This window comes from Plecotus auritus, assembly GCF_963455305.1.
Source record: "Plecotus auritus genome assembly, chromosome: 8".
Taxonomy (NCBI): Eukaryota; Metazoa; Chordata; class Mammalia; order Chiroptera; family Vespertilionidae; genus Plecotus; species Plecotus auritus.
The window spans coordinates 59,129,111-59,153,972 of NC_137782.1; the positions used below are offsets into that span (position 1 = coordinate 59,129,111).

General features: G+C 40.1%; 1 protein-coding gene across 1 annotated transcript in view; it reads right to left on the reverse strand.

Moving 5' to 3' along the window:
* The window catches only part of CTNNBL1 (catenin beta like 1), a 181,579-nt gene that overhangs the window by 113,545 nt on the left and 43,172 nt on the right, over positions 1-24,862 (reverse strand). The window contains exons 3-5 of the mRNA XM_080683808.1: positions 23,880-23,986; positions 9,466-9,607; positions 340-435 (exon numbers count right to left, since the gene is read on the reverse strand). Of these exons, the coding sequence (XP_080539934.1) occupies positions 340-435; positions 9,466-9,607; positions 23,880-23,986 (345 nt within the window). The remainder of the gene's footprint in view (positions 1-339; positions 436-9,465; positions 9,608-23,879; positions 23,987-24,862) is intronic.

Below are 24,862 nucleotides of genomic sequence, written 5' to 3' on the forward strand. Positions count from 1 at the left end.
CAGCTGAGTGACTATAGGCAAGTTGTTTTGTCTCTCTATGCCTCAATTTCATAGCTGTAAAGGAGAATAACAGAATAATACCCAACTGAGAGGATTTGGTGAGGACTACATAGTGATATTTCATAAATGTTAGGCCTCTATAACCCCTTCCCTAACATAGTTTCAAAGAACAAAGTATCCCATAGACTGCGTTTCTACTTTTTTACTCTCCTCACCTAGTCCAGCCTTGCCTCAGAGCTCTACCTGATACCCAGATGATGCCACTCACAGAGACAGTGGTGTTGATGATGTCAACACCTCACACAAGCCTGCAAAACCCCAGAGGGATGTGAAACTTACCAGAGCATCGATGAGTACTTCTGCTCCCTCTTCACTCTCATGGAGGGTGTCTATATCTGTTAATTCCTGAAGCAAATCAACCACAGCTATGGACACATGTGAAAAATGTTAAGGGTATCAATGAAACCCTACTGGCATTTTACTAAAACATTTGGTTCCTTCCCGTTTCCTTCTCAACGGCTTCATCACTGTTTACCTTTAACACACTCTGGTTTTATTAACATCTCTTCAACAAGGTTCTGCTCACAGAGGGTGTTCAATAAATGTTGTTAACTGACAGTCTCTTTCCTATGTTGCCTTCCTGGCAACTTATTCCATAGGTTCACTGTATTTTTAAAAATTTCAAATATGATCACTTGGAGGTTGCCTTTCCAGTGAGAAACACCCTTAGCCTTATCTCATAATTTAAATTCTTGGAACTCAGTATAATCTTAACTACCTTATACAGTTCACCTTCAAAGGCAGTAATGATTTCTAAGATGACATGGCTGGTATCTTCAGAGACCAAGGCATGATCAAATAGATTCAATATGTAAAGGGAAGGATTTACACTGGGCCGTGCTAGTGTAGACTCCACCATCCTCCCTTTTCCTCAGATACCATCCTGCTTTAGACATAAAACAAATGTAAACAATGAAAATTGAACACGAGGCAAAAATGGAGAAAAAGAGGGACATAAAAGTGAATGAAAACATGAAGCAGAGAAAAAAGAAGTTATGTTTGGAAACTGGAAGCCAGAACTAAACTAAGTTTCTCTTCCCTCACCTTGGAGACACACACACACACACAAACACACACACACACACACACAAACACGCACACACACCTTGCTCCATCAACCTGCATTTACTGAATGCCTATGATGAATAATGCACTGTGACTATGACAAAGGCAAATTTATTCTTCATTCTGGGCCTCAGTTTCCTCACCATAAAATGAAAACATTAGATAATCAGAAACATTTAAAAAATTATACACCACAGGGAATTACTAACATGTAACAAATGAAGAATACAGAAACATTAACTGCAGATGTCTTGAAAAAGCAGCAATCAACTTGAACTGGGAAATCAAGAATTGATATTTAAAACAGAATAGTCAGAAAACTGGCAACTAAAAAGAAGAGGGCAGGAAAACAGGAATAAAAGCAGAGAGATTAGAATGTACGAGATTAGAATGTACAAAAGTATATAAAGAGGAGAATAAATGGAATAGGAGGGAGAAATAAAAGCTTAATGATAACTATATAAAATAACAGTATTTTGAAAGGCTAACCTAACAGCTGTGTGCAGAAGGCACGAAAGCATTATGAATGCTGGGGGTGGGCAAATGGGAGGCAGTTGGGGAGTATGGGCGAGGGGTGGGAAGAGCAACACCTGAAGGAAGAACAGCTGTTCCAAAGCTACAACAACAAAAGAGTCCGGAAATGAGACAACAGGGTCAGAATCAAGGCAGTTTCACTAGAACTGAAAAGAAATAAATAAAAGATACAGGGCATCCTATCTAATAAAGAGAGAATATATGCTAATTGATCCTCACACCGTCGCAAAGATGGCAGCACCCACAGCCAATAAGGAGGGAATATGCTAATTGACTGCCCTGCCCTCAAAGATGGTGGTGCCCACAGCCACAAGATGGCAGCACCCAGTCCCCTCAGCCCTGCCAGGGCGGCAGGCGCGCAGCAAGGCCGGGCCCACCCCTAGGCGTACCTGCCTCCGGAGTCCCCCAGTCCCCTCAGCCCCTCAGTGGCTCAGGACCAGCCTGAGGCGCAGGTAAGCCTCGGATGGTGGCTGCCCAACCGCCCAGGGCCGCCCAAGGCTCAGGTAACCAGGGCCGGCCGAGGCTTGCACTGCCAGCAGTGGCAGCAGCAGAGGTGTGATGGGGCGTCGCCTTCCCCTGATCACTAGGTCGCCTCCCACCCCTGAGGGCTCCCAGATTTGTGAGAGGGGGCAGGCCGGGCTGAGGGACTCCCCCCTCCAGTGCATGAATTTTCATGCACCGGGCCTCTAGTATTAACAATAATGACAGAACTTGCTAACTGCCAATGGACATTCTTGGTATTTCATGAACATCTTTTGCTGGGGGAAAAATTATTTGAAGGTTCATTTTAGTTATCAATAACTGACCAGCTGACGATCATGAATAAGTAATTAAGGTTCCTGTGTCTTATTCTTTCACTCTTTCAAGTCATATTTGCCCCAAACATAGGAGTGCTATAAAACTTAGTGTGGCCCAGCCAGCAAGGCTCAGTAGTTGAGCGTCGACTCATGAACCAGGAGGTCCCAGTTTGATTCCCCGTCAGGGCTCATGTCTGGGTTGTGAGCTCAATCCCCAGTAGAGGTGTGTAGGAGGCATCCAATTAATGATTCTCTGTCATCATTTATGTTTCTACCTCTCTCTCCCTCTCCCTTCCTCTCTGAAACCAATAAAAATGTTTTCAAAAGAAAAAAAATTGACAACGGCTGTGGTTTTATATAGAAATATGATAAATGTCTAACTTTTAACAAGCAAAGTTTTTTCTCATAATATTCCAGTGTACAGGGGTGGGCAAAAGTAGGTTTATAGTTGTTCATATGGAAAATAATTAATAAGTAATAATACAAGAATAAACTGTGTTTCATATACAACTGTAACTCACAAACCTGCTTTTGCTCATCTCTATATCTCCTTATCTACTCTCCTGCCTCAGTTGAAAAGTCAAATAATAAATGAGTTAACATCTACCAGATCTGGTAAACATCTCATCAATCCTACCATTAACTGATTTGACATAAATTCCCAACTTTCACCAAATAGCATTTCAACAAGACAGTAATTAGTCCTTAAGTGTAATCTGTAATCATCAACTCCTGGGTAATATAGTAATACATTTGAAGGTCATTTAAAGACCAGAAAGAGAAGTAAGAATGGAAACTACAGATAGACAGATGAATCCTCAATGTTGAGAAAATTCAGCATGGCCTGCCGCCCATCCAGCATTTCTTCACAAGGAGACTCTGGGCATGGGTGATAGGTTTTTCCCCTGTAGTTACAATTTCATTTCACGAGGTAAAAGGCTCTCTGGTCCAAGTATAATAGGAAAACAGAGAGCTTGTCTCTCTGTGAATTACTAAAACACAGTTTTTGATAGCCTATTTTGTCATGTCAGTAGAAAGACCACCCAACTTACTCCCTTTGTACCTGTCCACTACTGGGGCAATAAGCTAGTATAATAAGAAGTGAAGTCGAAAAAACGCAGGGCACAAATGGTCCATAACACAATGGCTCCTGGAAAAAAGAGGATTGTCTACTTCCATTTTTTGGCTCTAGATATTTATTTTCAGGCCTGTTCCCAAATAGAGTCCTGGTATAAAACTGAACATTAACCTTATTAGTCTCCAATGAGATGTGTTCATAAGGAATTTGTTTTGTGTGTGTGCTTAAGATAAAGAGGAACAAGACATAGTAAGCAGGTAGCTTTTTTAAAGTCATTTCAAAAAGGCTTCCTTAAGAAAAATGAACCAGGATAGATTCAGAATATATAATTGATTTAATAGAACAAATAAGGGGCTTTCTAAAAAAAAAAATTCTTTCTTTTATTCCTAGACTACAATAGTGATTAGATATAACTCAATTAATCCAGGTGAATTTCAAAATACAGACAAAATGTTTGTGTGGTTTTTTTTCTCCTTTTGAAACAGCTGGCAGAGCTAGCTAAAATGAAGCTGGACTCTTAATTCCATCCCAATCCTAGATCAAGATCAAACTAATATGAGGGAGAAAATGCACTCATTCAATATTTGTTAAGTACCAATATTTGTTAACACTGTCATGCTACAGGGAAAATGTCCAAAGTAAGCTACAAGCCCCCTGCTTTGGGACACAGAATTAATCTAAAACTCATAAACAAAATTAAAAATTACATTAACAGGTCCTTTTCCTAGATTTCCATTTTGGCACTTTTTACCTAATCTGACTTTCTTCAGAGCACATTTACATGGCTCAACACACACACACACACACACACACACACACACACACACACAAATGGGTGGCTTATCAGTACAAATTATCAGGGAAGTTAGACTAACTATAAGAAAAAGAAGTAAATTCTTTTCAATGTATGTAACTTAGATTCTGAAAATATTGAGATGAGACTAGCTCCTAGCAAAAACAACAGCCCGAGATACACAAGTCTTGTTAGACAGCCCTTACAGGAAAGCACTGGAGCAACAGCCAGCTTCCTTCCCAGTCCAATTAGAAGAAAGCCCTTAGGAGGCTCAAACCTTTCCCAGCCTTACTCCTGCTCATTAACACTGGGACCCCTGACTACTGTACACACCCTCTGAGATAATATGGTGTGTCCCAGTCAGGTTGTAACACTTTAGCATTCTCAGACCCAAATGCGCAAGTTCAACTGATCCCTGATCATCGAAAAAAAGTCTTTCTGCTCCTTGTTTTCCAAATCCCATAGTAATTCTTCACAAAACCACCAGGACAACTTTGTAAGTCCTCTGGGCTTTCTAGAATTTGAGAAAACTAAGCAGTGATTTAGAAAAGGATTCCAGACAAAAGGGAACTTTCCCATCAGCACCAATGATCTACTTGTGCTAACAAATTTCTCCCTTCTGCCTGTTAGTGAACAGTCCACTGTACTGAAGCCTTAGTTAACATTACAACAAGACCTCTGAATAACAAGTGGATGGAAAGAAAGCAGACTTTGAATAAAATGGGTTTAGATTACTGCATTCTTTTTTTTTTTTTTTTTTTAATTAAAAACTAGAGGCCCAGTGCATGAAATTCATGCACTGGTGTGGTGTCCCTCAGTCCAACCTGCACCCTCTCCAATCTGGGACGTCCCTCTCACAATCCGGGACTGCTGGCTCCTAACCACTTGCCTGCCTGGCTGCCTGATTGCCCCTAACCACTCTGCCTGCCAGCCTGATCACCCCCTAACCGCTCCCCTGCCTGCCTGATTGACAGCTAACTGCTCCCCTGATGGCCTGGTCACCCCCAACTGCCCTCCCCTGCTGGCCATCTTGTGATGATGTGGGGGTGGCCATCTTGTGATGCGAGGGCATGAGGGTCAATTTGCATATTACCTCTTATATTATATAGCAGTGGTTCTCAACCTTCCTAATGCCACGACCCTTTAATACAATTCCTTATGTTATGGTGACCCCCAACCATAAAATTATTTTCGTTGCTACTTCATAACTGTAATTTTGCTACTGTTATGAATCGTAATGTAAATATCTGTGTTTTCCGATGGTCTTAGGTGACCCTGCTAGCAGTTGAGCTAGCTGCTGTAGAGCCTAAGACCATCAGAAAACACAGATATTTACATTACGATTCATTAACAGTAGCAAAATTACAGTTATGAAGTAGCAACGAAAATAATTTTATGGTTGGGGGTCACCACAACATAAGGAACTGTACTAAAGGGTCACGGCATTAGGAAGGTTGAGAACCACTGTTATATAGGATAGGGCACTTAGCTAGGAATCAATAGTCATAATTTTTTTTAAATGGACATGATATCCAATGTGTAGTGACTACATGAGCAGCTAGAAAGAGCATGTCAGCTTCCAGTAAGTGAAGAATGGCAATTTCCATTGCCAAGGTAGAGAACATGAAAATAAACTTGAAAAGTACTCAATCTCCACATCTATCAAAAGCTTGCCAATCTCCAATTCCAATTCCCTAATCACCCCTACGCCAAAGATGACCCACACCTTTCAGAATACCAATGGCATTTCCTGAGCATAACACTCCAAGGGCACTTACCACCACACATAGCTACCGACTGAAGCTACTATTTCTTATTTCCCTAATAGAACACAACAGAGCTTATCATACTAAGGAAGAACCCAGTAAATGCCATGTTCTACTACAGGACTTTAGGAAGGATTCCACTGACTTGTCACTTAAATTGAGAACAAAGCAGATGCCAAACAAAAATAGGATACTTATTGGTAACTTAGAGTTTTGTTTTGTTTTTTAATTTTGTTTGTTTTTTGGTGGTGGTAGCAGAAGGGGTACTCAGCCACCATCTGGGGTTTTATCTTCTCCTTGTTTTATTCCTCCTTGTTCCTTCAGGCAAATTGAGTAAATTTGGCTTAAACTAGGCCATAAAAACTTTGTTTACCAATACCTTAAGAAAATATTTTTAAATGTAGCTTTGGTTTTATTTTTCTGCAGAAACACTCCAAAAGGTTCACAAAAAGGGGGCTCTGAACATGTTTAAATGATTTATTTTAAAGGAAAAACTGTTGTAAAAAGCATTATCTCTAAAAGGCAGCAGCTGTTGGACCCCACCTAATACATTTGGAGTGACTCTTCAACACTGTGTGTGGGGTGTGCCCTCTCTCCCTCCCCTCACCCCCAGAGGTGCTCTTCACAGAGCAGAATTCCACTCTGCAGCCAAATGATGGCTGGGCTCCTACCTCTCCAGGGGGGAGATGTGCTCAGAAGCGCTGACAGGCCCTCACCAGTGGCAGTGATGCAGAGCGCCAGAATAAACTCTGAAGCTGCTTCTCACGGTTGAAAGGACAATGTGCAAGCTGTTTTCTCACATCCTCTGTCTCTTAAGGTTACAATAAACCAGCCTCTGATCCAATTAAAATCCCTATAGTTTATGTTTTCTCGAGAAGGACAAAGCAAAGATGACCTGTGCTTGCTGGAAAGATAACCAGCCATGTATGGTCTTGGTTGATAAATGAAGAGTTAAAAAGATTAAAAATTTAAGTCATGACTGCCATGAAATTGTTTATTCATGGTAAGGTGTTTCGGGCAGTTACGGCTGTATAACAGTAAACTGTTAACAAACGTTTCCTAAAGAAAAATTTCCTTTAGAGATCACAGATAAGGCAAGAAACAGAGCGTAACGCTGCTGAGAGATCAACATTCCAACTGATAGAGGATTCGTTAGATGCAAGTCAAGAGGGTCTACCCTTTCCTGAAACCTCTTTTAAGAGAAGTTGTACTTTGAGGAGGATGACATTTATCCTAATTGCTGCATCTAATTAAAATTAGGTAATTTAAAAATTTCCAAATGAATTTAAATTTGATGTATGGCATAATTAAAAATCAGATTTTAGAAAAATATCACTAGGGCAGTGGGGTGAAGGTTGTACACAAGAGGGGGAAAAGTACAGTTTAGTTCTCAGAGAGCAGGAGGGAATGGCAGCTGTCAAAGTTATTACAGGGGGACTTGTTCTTTTCCTTTTTAAAGACCAGAACATTACAACTTGCAACAGCTGTGCCCTTGCCTTTCCCAAGTATGCTGATGAGCAGCACTTCTTGTGTGTCTTCTCCTCAGCAGGAATCAGGCTGGTGAATCAGCAAAGCATTAGTATCTTTGAAAGCTGCTACTATTATTTTGAGTTAGCATGCATATTCAAAAAGAATGAGAGCTATGTTTCCAGAGACAACTCAGGTGATTTCTGTATTAATATGCAAGGTAATGAATGAATCACTGCAACTCTGTCAGGGATGTAATAAATCCTAGACGGAAGAGACTCAGTGCACTAGAAAGAACAATGGACTGGAAATCAGGGGCCTGGAGTGCCAGCCTCAACCTCAACAATTAGCTATCCAACATCGGGACCTCAGACTTGTCACTAAATAAAGAAGCACTAAACTAAGTCATCTCTAAGGTCTGCTCAGATTCTGAAAATCTACCATTCTGTGTAGGTGAACTGAAATGTAAAGTCATAACTAGAATTCTTAGTTACTAACTCTGTAAGGAGCAGTTAGCACCTCGAACAGAGCTAATCATATGTAGATAATCAATATATGCCTACTGACTGATGCTATTGGAGTATCCAGTATAGCCTATGGTTCCTCGAGGTCTAGCACAGTGCCTGGTACATAATAAGCACTCAAAGCATGTCTACATGCTATTGAATTCATAAGACCCTATACTGAGCTCGCCTAGAAACAAGCTAATTGACTAGGGTTCTTATACAATGCAGAACTCTGCAATGAACCCTGGGGAACACTCATCAATCTTGGGACTGACACAGCGATTCTTAATACTGTCTAACATTACATGAAATATCAGAAATGGCTTAAGATCACCCTTCAAGAAGCCTGCATTAAAATTATTCACTGATTTATTTCTATGAGAATTATCAAGCAGGAAAGAACCTAGTCAGACATGCTCTCAGGAGAGAGATTACCAGAAAGATGAAAATAACATGAAGCAGTAGCAGATTCCCCATGAATATCACTCAAGCAGACTAACTACATTTGTCTCTCACCTTCGAAAATCTGGATTCTAACAGAACAACTATTAGAAGGGAATTTCCTTTAATGAACATAACTCCAACTACAGGCATGTGAAAAACCTTTTGCACTAAAGCAGTTGCACATCAGATAGCAAAGACAAAGTATAAAATGGTTTTCAAAGTCATGATTCAGATTCAGTTAAAAGTAACATTTCTTAAGTGCCTACTATATATCAGAAACTACTTAGCACTTATATGATCTCCTTTAATCCTCTAAATAACACTGAAAGGCAAAAGTTATTAACTCTATTTTTTTGCAGTTGAGAATACTAAAAGCTAGAGGGGCACCAAATTTCACACAAAAAATGAAACTAAAAGTTAAACCTAGATTGTCTATTTAGGTCTAAAGCTGATTCTATAAATACTAAATGTTTTTGTGCACCTGGCCTTTAAGAAATTGGAAATATATCAGTGGACAAAACATAAAATCCCTATCTTCCCCGACATTCCAATGTGCTTTCCATCAGAGTTTACTGCATCCTCTAGTCTCAACTCCACTGGGGCATCTGCTAACAGACTGATGTCTAGACCAAAAATTCAAATGCTGTCTGGTCTTGCCTCTCTAATGGGCCTCCAAATCAAGATCCTGGAAAATTAATGCTGTTAATGTATGAACAGATACATCACGATGAATTCTAGTACTATTAAGAGAAAATAGAACATTTAAGGATTGCCCAAGATTTATTTTCATAAACCAGATTTTCAAGTGAGTAAAGAGCAGCATGTGTTTCAAGATGGGAGATAATTGGACTGGAAATAGAATATCAGACGTGACAGCAGAGACAGACAGGACAAGAGAGTAAGCAGCACTCCCCTGCCATGTCAGCCTTCCTAGTGAAGACAGATCTGAAAGGATATCTGTGTTATCGTGTCCGAGCAACCCGAGAAGAGACTGGACAGCATTCAGTTCCACTAGGAGGTGGTACAGGTCTGGCATGGTGGCTACCACGTGCATCTCCTGGATGATGTCATTTAGGTCCAGCTCGGATTCCATAAACCTAGGAGGGAAAAACAAGACAGCATCATTGAAAGGAAAGAAGTACTATCAGCACTGACGAGCAAACAGCCACACTATCCAGACAATCTGTCAAAGTGTCTACAACAGACCAACCAAGAAGGACACTCATCCAAACATCATACTGTCACATAATTTCCTTGGGAAATCGATTTCCTCATTACAAAAATCAATCTTGAATTCAGATCTCATTACAGGATTCCCTTACTCTTGCAGTCACAAGCTGCCTTTTAGAGGCCCCTAAAGCATTTTGCAGCTTTAAATGATCTTCCCACCAGTCCTATGGATTAGCTAACATTACCCCTTGGTGTGGCAATTCTGTTGCCCTGAACATAGTTATCTTACTTATCTAAAAAGGGTTTTCTTACTTGCCACTTCAGATCAAGGGCCAATTACTTCCCTCACCCAAAGGAAGACACTGAGATTCTGCTGCCATTCAAAAATGGCAAGTAAGAGAAACTCCCCAACCCTCACATCCCTTCCAGTGAGCTGATTAAGAAATAGATTCCAAAGTAAAGCAGATATAGGCTCTGGCATCCTATAATCACCACCATACTTTATGTAGCACTAGTGGCCCGGTGCACAAAATTCATACACAGGGGAGGGGGGGTCCCTCAGCCCGGCCTGCACCCTCTCCAATCTGGAACCCCTCGAAGGATGTCCTACTGCCGGTTTACAGGAATCGGGCCTCAACTGGCAGTCGGACATCCCTCTCACAATCTGGGACTGCTGGTTCCTAACTGCTCACTTACCTGCCTGCCTGCCTGCCTGACTGCCCCTAACCACTCTGCCTGCCGGCCTGCTCGCCCCCAAATGCCCCCTCCGCCAGCCTGATCACCCCCAACTGCCCCCCGTGCCAGTGTACTCACCCCCAACTGCCCCCGCCCTGCTGGCCTGCTTGCCCTCACCTTCCCTCCCCACTGGCCTGCTCACCCCAAACTGCCCCCCCATCCTGATCACCTCCAACTGACCCTCACTGACATCCTGCTCACCACCAACTGGCCCCCCTGCTGGCCTGCTTACCCCCAATGGCCCCACCCCCCACCAGCCTGATCACTCACAACTGCTGTCCCATCCTGGCCTGATCACCCAACAACTGCCCTCCCCTCTTGGCCTCTGACTCGACCCCACCACCATGGCTTTGTGCAGGAGAACATCTGGAAGGTCTCCCAGTCTAATTAGCATATTACCCTTTTATTAATATAGATAGAGGCCTGGTGCATGGGTGGGGGCCAGCTGGTTTGCCCTGAAGGGTGTCCCGGATCAGGGTGGGGGTTCCCTTGGGGCATGGGGTGGCCTGGGTGAGGAGCTGAGGGCCATTTTCAGGCTGGTCAAGCCCCCTGGTGGGGACCCTCACCCCATGGGGGTGTGGCCAGCCTAGATGAGGGGCTGAGGGCTGTTTTCAAGCTGGCCACACCCACTTCAGGGTGGGGGTCCCCACTGGGGTGCCTGGCCAGCCTGGGTGAGGGACTGATGGCCGTTTGCAGGCTGGCCAAGCCTGCAGCAGGGACCCTCACCCCATGGGAGTGTGGCCAGCCTGGGTGAGGAGCTGTGGGCTGTTTTCAGGCTGGCCATGCCTCCCGGTGATCCAGGTTCCCAGCCCCTCCTTATTTTCTTTTCTTTTCTTTTTTTTTTCAGCGCCTCCTTGAGCACAGGCCAGGGCCGGCCAGAAGCAGGTATCTGGAATTTATTTATCTTCTATAATTGAAACTTTGTAGCCTTGAGCAGAGGCCAGGGCCGGCCAGGGTGGGTGGGAAGCTTGGCTTCCTCCATCGCTGGGGGCAACCCAAGCCTCCTGCTCGCTCCAGCTCCTTGGCTGTCGCCATCTTTGTTGCGTTAATTTGCATACTCACTCCTGATTGGCTGGTGGGCGTGGCTGGTGGGCGTAAGAGAGGTACGTCAATTTGCATGTTTCTCTTTTATTAGTGTAGATGATATTTTACTCACATGTCCACACCCGAACCTTTCAACAGACCTATACCCAGGCACTTAGAACAAAACTGCTCTGTATTTGCCTCCGCATGCTCCCCGCCCCTCCATGTTTGACACATAAGGAATGCCCACTAAGTCTTTGATGAATAAGACAGGAAGTTTTATTGTGAAAAGGAAATGAGCTAATCCATGCAAAGCAACTGAATAATGCCCGACTGACAGTGATTGAGAGGAATGGGTGGTCAACAGACCCTGAAACCAGACTGCCTGGGTTTAAACCTGACATAGGCACTTAGCCTCTCCATTTCTTCATCTATCAATGGCATAATAAATTAGCCTATCTCATAGGGATACTATAAAAAGTAAATGAATAAGTAGATATAAAGCACTTAAACTTGCATATGTCTGCTCTCATTTCTCTTCCTCCTCCACCTCTTACTACTATTACCATTATTATGTTGATCTTCCCTGCTAGAGTGTAAGCTTCTTAAATATAGGAAGTATATATTTTGTCTCTATATATTCACAGGTGCCTGCTTAATTGAATGAGGCCACAAAGGAACACAAGCAGGGACTCTTGAAGTCATAAAGTACTCATCAACTTCCAGAAGCTAAAGGGCTAAGCAAATACCACCCCTCCAGAAACCTGGATTCTGTAAGGAACAAAATCTGGAGCCTATAACTCTTTAAAACATGCCCATATTTTAGACAATAATCCCCATTACTATTTTTAATCATAACAGAAATCCTACATTTTATTATTAACCAGAAATAATCATTGGTAATATTCTGATATATTTAATTCATGAGTTTTTTACTCAACCCATACCCTTCCCTCAACACTAAAGTAGCCTACATAGTATACACTGAGTGACCAGATTATTATGATCTCTGAACGCATAATAATCTGGCCACTCAGTGTACTTCTCTTGAGTACCTCATTTATTTGATATCAAAGATACTATAAATCATGCACCTGATCAGTTTTCCCCTTTGCACTAGCTGATACAAAGCTCAGGGCAAATAGATAGTTGATCTCCAGCAAAAGTCTAGAATACTTTTGGTACACATTTGAGATACAAATACACTGAGTAGCCAGATTATTATGTGTTCAGAGATCATAATAATCTGGCCACTCAGTGTGTGTGTGTGTGTGTGTGTGTGTGTGTGTGTATGTATACATATATACACATATATATATATATATATATTAGAGGCCCAGTGTATGAATTCGTGCATGGGTGGGGTCCGGCCAGCCTGGCCAGGGGGAGGGGACATGGGTGGTTGGCCGGCCTGCCTGCTGGTCCAACTCCTGGTCAAGAGGACAATTTGCATATATTAGCCTTTTATTATATAGGATATACACTGAGTGGCCAGATTATTATGCGTTCAGAGATCATAATAATCTGGCCACTCAGTGTATATTGTATATTCAATTTTTGCTATTGTTAACACAGGCTGAATAATTCCCCTTATCATTAAACACTGTTTTACAGCAGGAAAAGCCAGTATCCGACACTGCTGTCAGTCTTTCTCCTTCTCCCATGGCACCACCCCTCACTGAGCACAGTACTCTTCCCTTTTGAGCCCAGACATGACTTCTCAACATAGCATTCCAAAAAGAGACTACCAATCAATCACAGAGGGAGTGTAGGAGATTAAGCCTATCTGAAACTCCTGTCCTAAATAAAACATTTTTAAAAGCTGCATGGTATTCCCTTGTGGAGATGTACCATAATTTATCTTACCCTTTGCCAGACATTCAGGTGGTCTCCAATTTTCGCCCTAAACCAAATGACACTATGATGCATGTATTCACAATTATTGTGTTGAGATAAATTCCCAGGAAGGAAAGTATAAAGTCAAAGATTATGCATACCTTAGCAGATTTTGATATATTCTTCCAGAAAGGTACTAATAGTGTATAAAATGCCTGTTTCCTTCACCCTCTTAAAAAAGTATTTAAAATCTCCTCCAATTTGAAATAGGAAATTAAAATTTTCTTTTTAATTGTTGATACTATTACAGATGTCTCCCATTCTCCCCTTCTTTGCCCACCTCCATCCATCTCCCACAACCCCTCCCCTGACCTTCACCACTCTGTTGTCTGTATGCATGGGTTATGCACAGATGTTCTTTGGCTACACTCTTTACCTTCTTTTATCCAGTTGCCCCCACCCTCTTCCCTCCAATCTCTATCAGTCTGTTCCATGTATCCATGCCTCTGGTTCTATTTTGGTTGTCAATTTATTTTGTTCATTAGATTCCAAATGAGATCATGTGATAACTTTCTCTGACTGGCTTATTTCACTTAGCATAATATAATTTCCAAGTCCATCCATGCTGTCACAAAGGATGAGTCCCTTCTTTTTCACTGCTGCGTAGTACTCCATTGTGCAAATGTACCACAGGAGATAGAAAATTTTAACTTATTTTTTATTTACATTTCTGATACTATTTAAGATGGCTCAAATTTTTTAATGTCTATTAGCTATTTGTATTTCTTCTTTGCCCATTTTATTTTTTTAAATAATTCTTTGTTGAAAGTATTACATATGTTCCCTTTTCCCCTTTATAACCCCCTCCAGCCTCCTCCACGCCCCCCATCTTCTTTACCCATTTTATATCAGGGTATTCATCTTATTTATTCATTTATAAGCACGCTATATATTAAGAAAATTAATTTACCTCATACACTGGGGGGGGGGGGAACAAGAGAAAAATATTCGCCCTTTAATTAGTACATTGTGCCTTATCACATAAAGGTTTTTAAAAGTTTAGTCAAATCTTTGCCTTTATAAACTCTATTTTACATGTATCCTGAGCAAGGTTTTTTTTCTATGTTAAGATCAGATATATTTTATGGTCTACTTTTATGTTTTGTTATGTTTATACATATTTAAATGTTTAGGAGTAAATAAATCTGAAATTTATTTTAGCATATGATATAGGGCAAAGATATAACTTTATTTTCTGCAAATGTTTGTCCTATTGCCCCAATACCATAATCTATGCTTTTTCCACAGATTTGAAGAAATGCCACCTCCATCATACACTAAATTTTATTCAAATTTCTTTCATTGACCCTTGCTTCCCTCCCCTCGCCCCTCCCAAGCCTTTGCCACACTATTGTCTGTGTCCATGGGCTATGCATATAAGTTCCCCAGTTTAAGCTCTCTCCCCCCATGCCTCTCACCCCCAACCCCACCTTCCCTCTGAAATTCATGTCTATTCATGGTTCTATGTCTCTAGATCTATATTGTTTATCAGTTTATTTTGTTCATTAGATTCCACATATCAGTGAGATCATGAGATACTTACCTTTCTCTGACTGGCTTATTTTGCTTAGCGTAATACTCTCCAGGTCCATCCGTGCTGTTGCAAATGGTGAGAGTTCCTCTTTTTCATTGCTGCATAGTATTCCATTGTGGTAAACGTACCACAGCCTTTTTATCCACATATCTGCTGATGGGCACTTGGGCTGTTTCCAAATCTTAGCTATTGTAAATTGCACTGCTATGAATATAGAGGTGCATACATTCTTTCTGGTGTTTGGGGTTTCTTAGGATATATTCCTAGAAGTGGGATTACTGGGTCAAATGGCAGTTCCATTTTAAACTTTTTGAGGAAACTCCATACTGTTTTCCATAATGGCTGCACCAGTCTGCATTCCCACCAGCAGTGTACTGGTGTTCTCTTTTCTCTACATCCTCGCTAACACTTGTCATTTGTTGATCTGTTGATGATAGTCATTCTGACAGGTGTGAGGTGATACTTCATTGTTGTTTTAATTTGTATCTCTTGGATAATTAGTGACTTCGAGCATTTTTTTCATGTTTCTTGGCCTTCTGAATGTCCACTTTGGAGAAGTCTCTATTTAGGTCCTTTGCCCATTTATTAATTGGATTGTTTGTCTTCCTTTTGTTAAGTTGTATGAGTTCTTTATATATTTGGAAATTAACCCCTTATCAGATATATTATTGGTAAATATGTTCCCCCATGCAGTAGGCTCTTTTCACTTTGTTGATGGTTTCTTTTGCTGTGTAGAAGCTTTTTTATTTTGATGTAGTCCCATTTATTTATTTTCTCCTTAGTTTCCTTTGTCCTAGGAGATCTATCAGTAAACATATTGCTATGAGAGATGTCTGAGATATTACTGCAAAGATTTTTATGGTTTCACAACTTATGTTTAGGTCTTTTATCCATTTTGAGTTTATTCTTGTTTATGGTGTGAGTTGGTGGTCTAGTTTCATATTTTTGCATATACTTGTCCAGTTTTCCAAACACCATTTATTGAAGAGACTTTCTTTACTCCATTGTATGCTCTTGCCTCCTTTGTCAAATATTATTTGAGCATAATGGCTTGGATCCAACTTCTGGGTTCTGTTCCATTGATCTATATGCCTATTCTTGTGCCAGTACCAGGCTGTTTTGAGTACAGTGGCTTTGTAGTATAACTTCATATCTGGTATTGTGATTCCTCCAACTATGTTCTTCTTTCTCAAGATTGCTATTCAGGGTCATTTTTGGTTCCATATGAATTTTTGGAGTGTTTTTTTAAAACTGTGAAATATGCCGTTGGTGTTTTAACAGGGATTGCAATAAATCTATAGATTGCTTTGGGTAGTATTAGACATTTTAATGACGTTGAGTCTACCAAGCCATGAACATGGTATTTTCTTCCACTTGTTTATATCTTCCTCTATCTCTTTTTTTCAATATCCTGTAGTTGTCTGAGTACAGGTCTTTTACCTCCTTGGTTAAGTTTATTCCTAAGTATCTTAATTTTTTGTTGCAATGGTAAATGGGTGGGGTTTTTTTAGTTTTTCTTTTTGAGAGTTCATTATTGGTGTATAAAAATGCCATCAGCCCTAACCAGTTTTGCTCAGTGGATAGAGCGTCAGCCTGCAGACTGAAGGGTCCTAGGTTCGATTCTGGTTAAGGGCATGTACCTTGGTTGCGGGCACATCCCCAGTAGGATGATTGATGTTCCTCTCCCATCGATGTTTCTAACTCTCTATCCCTCTCCCTTCCTCTCTGTAAAAAAATCAATAAAATATATATATTTTTAAAATTAAAATGCCATCAATTTCTGGGTGTTAATTTTGTATCCTGTTATGTTGCCAAATTCATTTATTAAACCTAGTAGTTTTTTGGTGGAATCTTAGGGTTTTCTATGTATAATGTCATGTCATCTGTCAATAATGACAGTTTTACTTCATCCTTTTTAATTTGGATGCCTTGTATTTCTTCTTCTTGTCTGAGGGCTGAGGTTCCTATATTGAATAATAGCGGTGAAAGCAGACATCCCTGTATTGTTCCTGTTCTTAGGGGAAATGGTTTTCATTTTTGCCCATTGAACATGATGTTGGCTGTAGGTTTGTCATATATGGCCTTTATTATGTTGAGGTATGATCCCTCTATTCCTACTTTGCTGAGAGTTTTTATCAAAAAAGGGTGTTGGATTTTGTCAAATGCTTTTTCTGCACCAATTTATATGATCATGTGATTTTTGTCTTCCAATTAGCTTATGTGATATGTCACATCTATTGATTTGCGAGTATTGTACCAGCCTTGCATCCCCGGGATAAATCCCACTTGGTCATAGCATCCTACACTGAATTTTAATGTGTACTCTAATCTGTTTATGGGCTTTGTGCTGCATTTCATTGCTTTGTCTGCAAATTCTTGAGCCAGGATCACACTTCCATATTGTTACAGTATATTTTATGTCTGTTATTGCAAAACACTTTCTTGCTAGTCTTCTTTTTCAATGCTTCCTTGTTTATTCTCACCTGCTTATTATTCCAAGTACATTCAAAATTATTTTTGTAAAGATTCTCCCTCTATCCATACCTCTTTTTTTAAGGCTTCTTTCACTGTGCTTACAAATATACCGCCATTTTACATTATTTCTGTCTCCTAAAGTGTGGAAGTCAAATCAGGAGAGTCATTCAGATATTCCATGGGGTAGTAGATCTATATAATTTTTGAACCAAATGGGCTCAACAAACCTCTAAGGATTATTTGCCTTAAATGGGTAGTTCTTTTTTAAAAATCTGATTTCTGAACAGTAACTGGACATAAAGATTTTTACAGCTCACCAGGAAGAACTGACAAGGGAGATTGAGCACTAAATAGTAATAAGCAAAATGATGTTGAGTACAAGAAACGATTTTGGGACTTGGGTGGTAATGAATGAATGTCAGCCCAGAGAGAAGCCTCTGGTGGTATCCTACAGGGCTTGATCCTTAGGCCTGTTTATATCAACTATATTATTTTCTAATCAATAACTTGAATGAAGGTATATAAATAGCAACTTAACAAATGTCAAATAACACAAAGTTTACAGAGAAAATGAATACAGCGCTGAAAGAATCAATTCAAAAGTTCCTGATAGGCAATGATAATGGGCCAAATCTAACAGGAGAAAATTATCTAGGATCCACACAGAGAGCTGCACTGAACCAAAAAGTCAGATTACAAATGCATGGGGTGGGAACGACATAATTTAATAAGAGCACTTGTGTAGAACTTGATGGTTTTAGTCAACTGTAACAGCAATACAAATCAGACCATGAGACAGCTGTGCCAGGACAGAGACTACTCATTCAATTCTGGACACCCAACACTGGACACACTCCCAGGTCCACAGTTCAGCAGATGCCTTCCAAATGAAGGAGCAGAGGAAAGTAGCTGCCACAAAGGCTTCTGTGGTTTCAGGCTGCTTAAAAGAAGGCAATATAGAGTTAACATGTTGATTATATGACCCTGAAGTTCTGTGACATCTCTTATGGAAGCCATACTTTAGGAGGGATGTAGACACTAATTTGGAAAAACAACCAAGTTGTCTAGATATCCTCTCACCTAAGAACTCGTTGAAATTCTTTTTCACTCTGAGTTTAAATCTTAAAGAATCACTAGTGCCAAATGATGAAATGATTTGTTTGAAAAGTTAGATACTTGTCACTGGGGGTAGTTAATAAAGGGTAATATAATAAAAAATTAATAATTAGAAGGCAGAATGGACTTTACCTTCCAACTTTGACATTCTTCTAAATCTGCAATCAGCCCAATGTTTTTAAGTTTAGAAAGTTATCAAAACAAAAAACAAGCAGAAACTCAAATGACAGCAGAGAAACACCAGAAATATACCACTGGGGTCCAGTGTTATATGAGCTGGTCCAGTGTTATATGAGCAACAAGATATAGTGGAAAATGCCTGGATTTGAGAATGATATAGACTTGGGTCACACTCCCAGCCACACAAGTTACTGGCTGTGTAACCATGAACAGTATGTCAACAATTAGGTACCAGTCACTGCTAGGTACCGAGGATATAACAGATAATAAAATAATCCTAGTTGCTGTCCTCATGGAGTCCCTAGCCTAGTACAAATTTAATAATCTATTACATACAACTAATTGTAAGGATCTGGTGTTGTCCAAGAAATGACATTAGAACACAGATCAAGGGACCCCCACTTGGTCAAGGGAGACAGAGAATAGCAACTAACCTATCTCTAAACCTCAGCTTCCTTAATTTTCCTAGCTGAATTACAGTGAGGATTCAATGAGATAAAAAATATAATGTGCCTAATGATAGTTGGCACATAATAGGTGCGCAACAAATCTAGGTACCCTCAAGTTTGCTATGCTATAACAAAGAATATTTTCTTCTCTTTTTGTCAACAAAGTATAAGCCTACTCATTTAAAGCACATACTACAACATTTGTAGAGACTGTCTAGGAAGTAAGCATACAGTCAGTAATGGATGACTCACAGCTGGCGGAATGGATCAAGTTAGAGGCATTGGGAAAGCAACACAGCAATCTACTAAAACAGTAACCCAGGCTGAGATGGGGTCATTGATTCCATCTGGGATGGCGGAGAATATTCTGCTAGCCTGCCACGGGCATTTGTTTCAGACCAGTAGGATGTTCTCTTTCAACTGTAATAGCGAAGATTAGCAAATGACCAGCAAAGTTCAAAACCACAGAAATTGGTGAGTCCTCCTGCAAACACAAGACCAGCAGTCAATGCATACAGGACATGATGCTTCTTCCACCCAACTAAATCAGCAGTTCTCAAAGTGTGATCCTGGATGGGGGTAGGAGGTGGCTGGAGATCCTTTTAGGGGGTCTACAAAATCAAAACTATTTTCACAATAATTCCAAAGTATTAAAAGTATGTCTTGTTTTATTGAGTTTTGCTTTATTGAGCTTAACAGATACTGCATTTTTTAACAAAGTAGAGATTTGTGGTAACCCTCCATAAAGCAAGTCCATTGGCACCATTTTTTCCAACAGCATTTGCTCACTTTGTGTCTCTGTACCACATTTTGTTAATTCTTGCAATATTTCAAACTTTTTCATTATTATTATATATGACATGGTGATCTTTGATCAGTGATTTTTGCTATTACTAGAGCAAGACCCTCCACCAGCAAAAAGATTATAATTCGCTAAAGACTCAGATGATGGATAGCATTTTTTAGCAATAAAGTACTTTTAAATTAAGGTATGTATATTGTTGTTTTAGACATAATGCTGCTACATACTTAACAAACTACTATAGGACAGTATAAATATAACTTTTATGTGTGCTAGGAAACCAAAATATTCTTGTGACTCGCTTTATTGCAATATTCACTTTACTACAAACCCGCGATCTCTGAGGTTTGCCTATTTTGCCTTTTTCACTTTCATTCTCTCAGGAGTGAACACTGGCGTTTTCAACAGGGCTACACAAGACGTGATTATATCTTTGCCCTGATGCCTAATAAAATGTGTGCTTGTGTATTCTAGAATTTTCTAAGATAAGCACTTTAGGGTGTACTCATAATTGAAGAGTGCAAAGGGGCCCTGAGATTAAAAACTTTGAGAACCACTATACTAAATAATTCTGCCCATGCAACAATGAAAAGGAGAACACTAATGGGCTTACTAGGGAAATAGCATACTCCACTCAATGCGATATTTGGCAGAAAGATTACAGTGCAAGGTAGAGGTTGCATAAAGAGAACTGTCAATTGAATATGAAATGCAGCCAAATGAAGAGAAGCATTTTTGGGTTATGCAATCAAAATGACAATTGCATATATGGGAAAATATATTTTAATGTTCCTGATCTCAACCGGAAAGTTTCATTCAAATATGTTCAAGCTATTTTCATCTTAATTGCACCTTGCTGGTTTAGAGAATTATAAAATACACTGCACCAGTAAGAATTCAAAAATTCAAGGTTAAAACACAATGTAGTTTCCTAACCAATTTTAAAATGTTCAGATTTAAAAACTAAAATAGTATATGAATTTTGTCTGAATAGAAAACACTGTTAAGTCTTTAAAATAAAATTTTAAAACCAATTTATGAAATGTAACACTAGAGCCATCTGTGGCACCTAAGATGTGGTACACAACCTGCAGAAACTCACTGCTCTAAATTGACAGAAGTATACCTACCAAGTAGGCAAAGGCAATGCTAGCACTCCAAGAAGTAAATTGGATTGCTTAAATTTCCAGAGTTATCAACCCAGGGTACAGCTTCCTCATAACGTATCCTTAGATTCCAGGCAATGAGAATATAATAAAGATTACATCAACCATCTAATATTTCATGTTTATTGAGCACCTATAGTATGGCAGGTACTGTGTTAGGAATTAGAAACAGAAACAAACAAGACACAGTCTGCCTTCTCAAAGGACACAGAATCTAATACAGGAAGACCAGTGAATAAAGAAATAATAAAACAAATGGCAAAGATGGTAAAGACTGGTCACATTCATTATGGGCAAGAAAACAGGGAAAGAGACCTGCTGGTGGGAGAATAAAAGAATACAGTGGGGAATTCGGCAGTAGTTATCCAAGTTTAAAATGTACATGCCCTTCAACCTGGGAATTCAACATTTATCCTATAGAAATACATTTTATACTAAGGCACATGTACACAAAGGTTCGCTACAGCACTGTTCATAAAAGCCAATATTTAAAATAACCAAATGTCTGTAACAGATAAATAATAAGTAAATCATGGTATCTATAAACCATGAAATACTACAACCAGTCACAAAAAATAAGTATGCATATATGAACATGAAAAGATCTCCTGTTACATAATTAAAAAAAAATCCAGGTGCAGAATATGTACAGTACAATTTAGGTAAGAAAAAATATTTGCACCCTAGCTGGTTTGGCTCACTGGATAGAGCAGGGGTGGGCAAACTTTTTGACTCGAGGGCCACAATGGGTTCTTGAACTGGACCGGAGGGCTGGAACAAAAGCATGGATGGAGTGTTTGTGTGAACTAATATAAATTCAAAGTAAAGGAGCGGAGGGGAGAGCAAGAGAACCCTCCGCTCTTTCAGCTCCGCGGGCCGGATAGAACAGCCGAACGGGCCGGATCTGGCCCGCGGGCCGTAGTTTGGCCACGGCTGGGATAGAGCGTCAGCCTGGGGACTGAAGGTTTGATTCCAGTCAAGGGCATGTACCTTGGTTTACAGGCACATCCCCAGTAGGGGGTGAGGAGGCAGCTGATCGATGCTTCTCTCTCATCAATGTTTCTAACTCTCTATCCCTCTCCCTTCCTCTCTGTAAAAAATGAATAAAATATATTTAAAAAAAAAAAGAAAAAACATTTGCATATTTACATATATATGTAAATAAGTATATGAAAAATAATCTGAAAGGATATTCACAGAAGTGTTCACAGGGCTATCTCTAGGTACGGGAATGGAAGAGGGGGTCAGTGCAGTGAAGGAGGACGTGCATTTTTTACGCTACTTATGCACTGTTGGTATTTTTTACAATGACAATCAATTCATGTGTTACTTGTGTAATCAGACACACACACACAGTGCAGAATGACAAGTGCTACTGTATGGTGAAGGTCAGCACAAAACCCGACAGGACTCTTGTGCTGGGAAAGCTGAGCTGCAATCTTACTGCAAAGAGGGCTATGGTCCTAGGTCCAGTAACCAGGTTCTTCCCTCTCTACCCTCCTTACCTAAAGCACATTAGTCTTTGCAGGTTGCCATGAGGACTTGATGACCTCTGACATCTCTGTGCCTTTGTTCACACTAGTCACACTGCTTGGTATGCCTTTCCTGCCTATTAAAATCAAAATCATTCTACAAAGCCAACTCAAATACCACCTTTTCTGTGAGCCCTTAAGAGCCCCCAACTTGGTATTCACTGTTTCTTCCTCTATGCTCCCACAACACTTTGTTTGTATCTCCTCTAAGGTATTCTTTTAAGGTGTGTTTCCTTCTACTATGCATTTATAGCGAGTGTGCCTAATAACCTATAAACTTGAGTGCAAAGACTATACCATCCAACTCTTAGTTCCCTACAGGCCTTGCACATCCTAAGATCCATTAAAAGTATACGTCCCAGGAGGGAAACAGGGAGGGAGGGAGAGAGAACATTAAAATCTGTGTAAATATAAAAATCCCTTTAATTAGGACTCAAGACTGACTGAGAGATACCAGACTCCTCATTACAGTACTTCACAGTGCACTGAGGAGCCAATATAGTAACTATCATTTCATAAGTATGTACTAAATACCAGGTACTGATTCAAACACTTCCAATTATTTTTACTTAATCTTCACAATTCTGTAAAGGGGGCATTATTTCTTTATACAGATGAGACACCTGAGGCTAAAAAAGGAAAAGTGACTTATTCAAGGTCATGTGGGAGTCACATCCATATTTGCCTGACCCCAAAGCCTTTGACATTTTCTCAACAGTAAAGCTATCACTAATAGCAGCCAAGGTCAGTTTTCTTTGGGCCTTGAGAAGGATACTGAAGAAAAGAGTTAACATAACAGGCCTGATCTTTAGAAGGGCCTAGTTCCAGGCTGGCATCTGGGGCTTTGGTTTTTGAAAAGTTCCCTATGTGATAAGGTTGTTTTTCCCACCTTTCCTTCCGAGAGTCTGGAATTCTGGTAGTTGTTGCTGGCAGAGAATGGCTACATGACTTGTCCTCATTAAATACTCTAGACCCAGAATCTCACTCGGGCTTGTCTGGACAGAGACACTGCATGTTTTCACTGCTGGAGAAAGGATCATGTCCACCTGACCCCACTCAGTGGGAGGGAGAAAGCTTAAGAAATCTATACATGAGTTTCTCCAGACTCTGCCTGATGTATCTTTTCCCCTTGCTGATCTGGTTATATACCCTCAGTACCACTGACTCTGAGTCCTGTGAGTCCTTCTAGTGATTTTCCAAACATGTGGGTCGTCCTGAGACTCCTAACCCAAATCACAAAACCAAAGCAGACAAAACAAGCAAAAAAAAAAACACCTCAGAGGAGCCTTACTTCTCTGGATTGTCTGGAAACTTGATCCGCAACTCTTGGTTTTTGTATGATCTTTTTTCAAATGTAAGGATCATTTTCTTCACTGAGCTTTCATCCAATGGTTCCTCCTGGTATAAAGGGACAAATGCAACAATTCTCATTCACTAATCATTACTACTTTCATTGGTTCTTACATGCTATTCTGCCACTCACCTCTCTGGGTTAAATGTACAGAAAATACTTTATCTTCCCCGCTAGAATGAGGATTTAGGGTCTACATCACATGCTACTTTGTATCACTCTGTGTGTCTCACATCTAGCACAGGAACTTTAGTTTAAGATTTAGTCAACAAATATTTCTTGAGCATATTCTATGACTTGGAGTAAGCAACCATATTAGTCAATATTTATCTTGTCCTCCTTTGTTGTACAGGTAAGATAACACTCAGTGATTTAAAAGAACTTGTTCAGTGACAGCGGCCCTCAATCTTTTCCCTATACAAGGAAGGGGTCAGCAATATAGTCCACCAGCCAAATCCAACTCTCCGCCTATTTTTGTATAGACCTTAAGTAGGGCTGTTAATTAGCAATAGTCACGGTTTTTCTTTCACATTACTATATCTGCTCCTTACTGGCTGCGGAGATGGGAATCAGACAGGTTCTTGGAATCCAGATATAACATCAAAAATTAGAGAAGCTCAGAAGAAACATTTAAAAACTAGTAGACTACACAGTGTTTTTCTTACTTCATACACTAGAGAGGTTTGAAGGTTTTCTTACCTTTATATCTACAAAGGTATATACATTTTTTAAAAATGGAATCATTTCCCCCAAGAAATCTACACTAAAATTTCAGAAACATAGACTCCTCAGTTTATTTTCCAATTTAATGTAATGTGCTGCAATACACTCTGCCCAACACTCTCCCAACTCTCAGCTTCATAGCTTTGTAGTCATTGACCATAACTCACACCTAAAGGTAAAGAAACTGCTATTAAGAGACC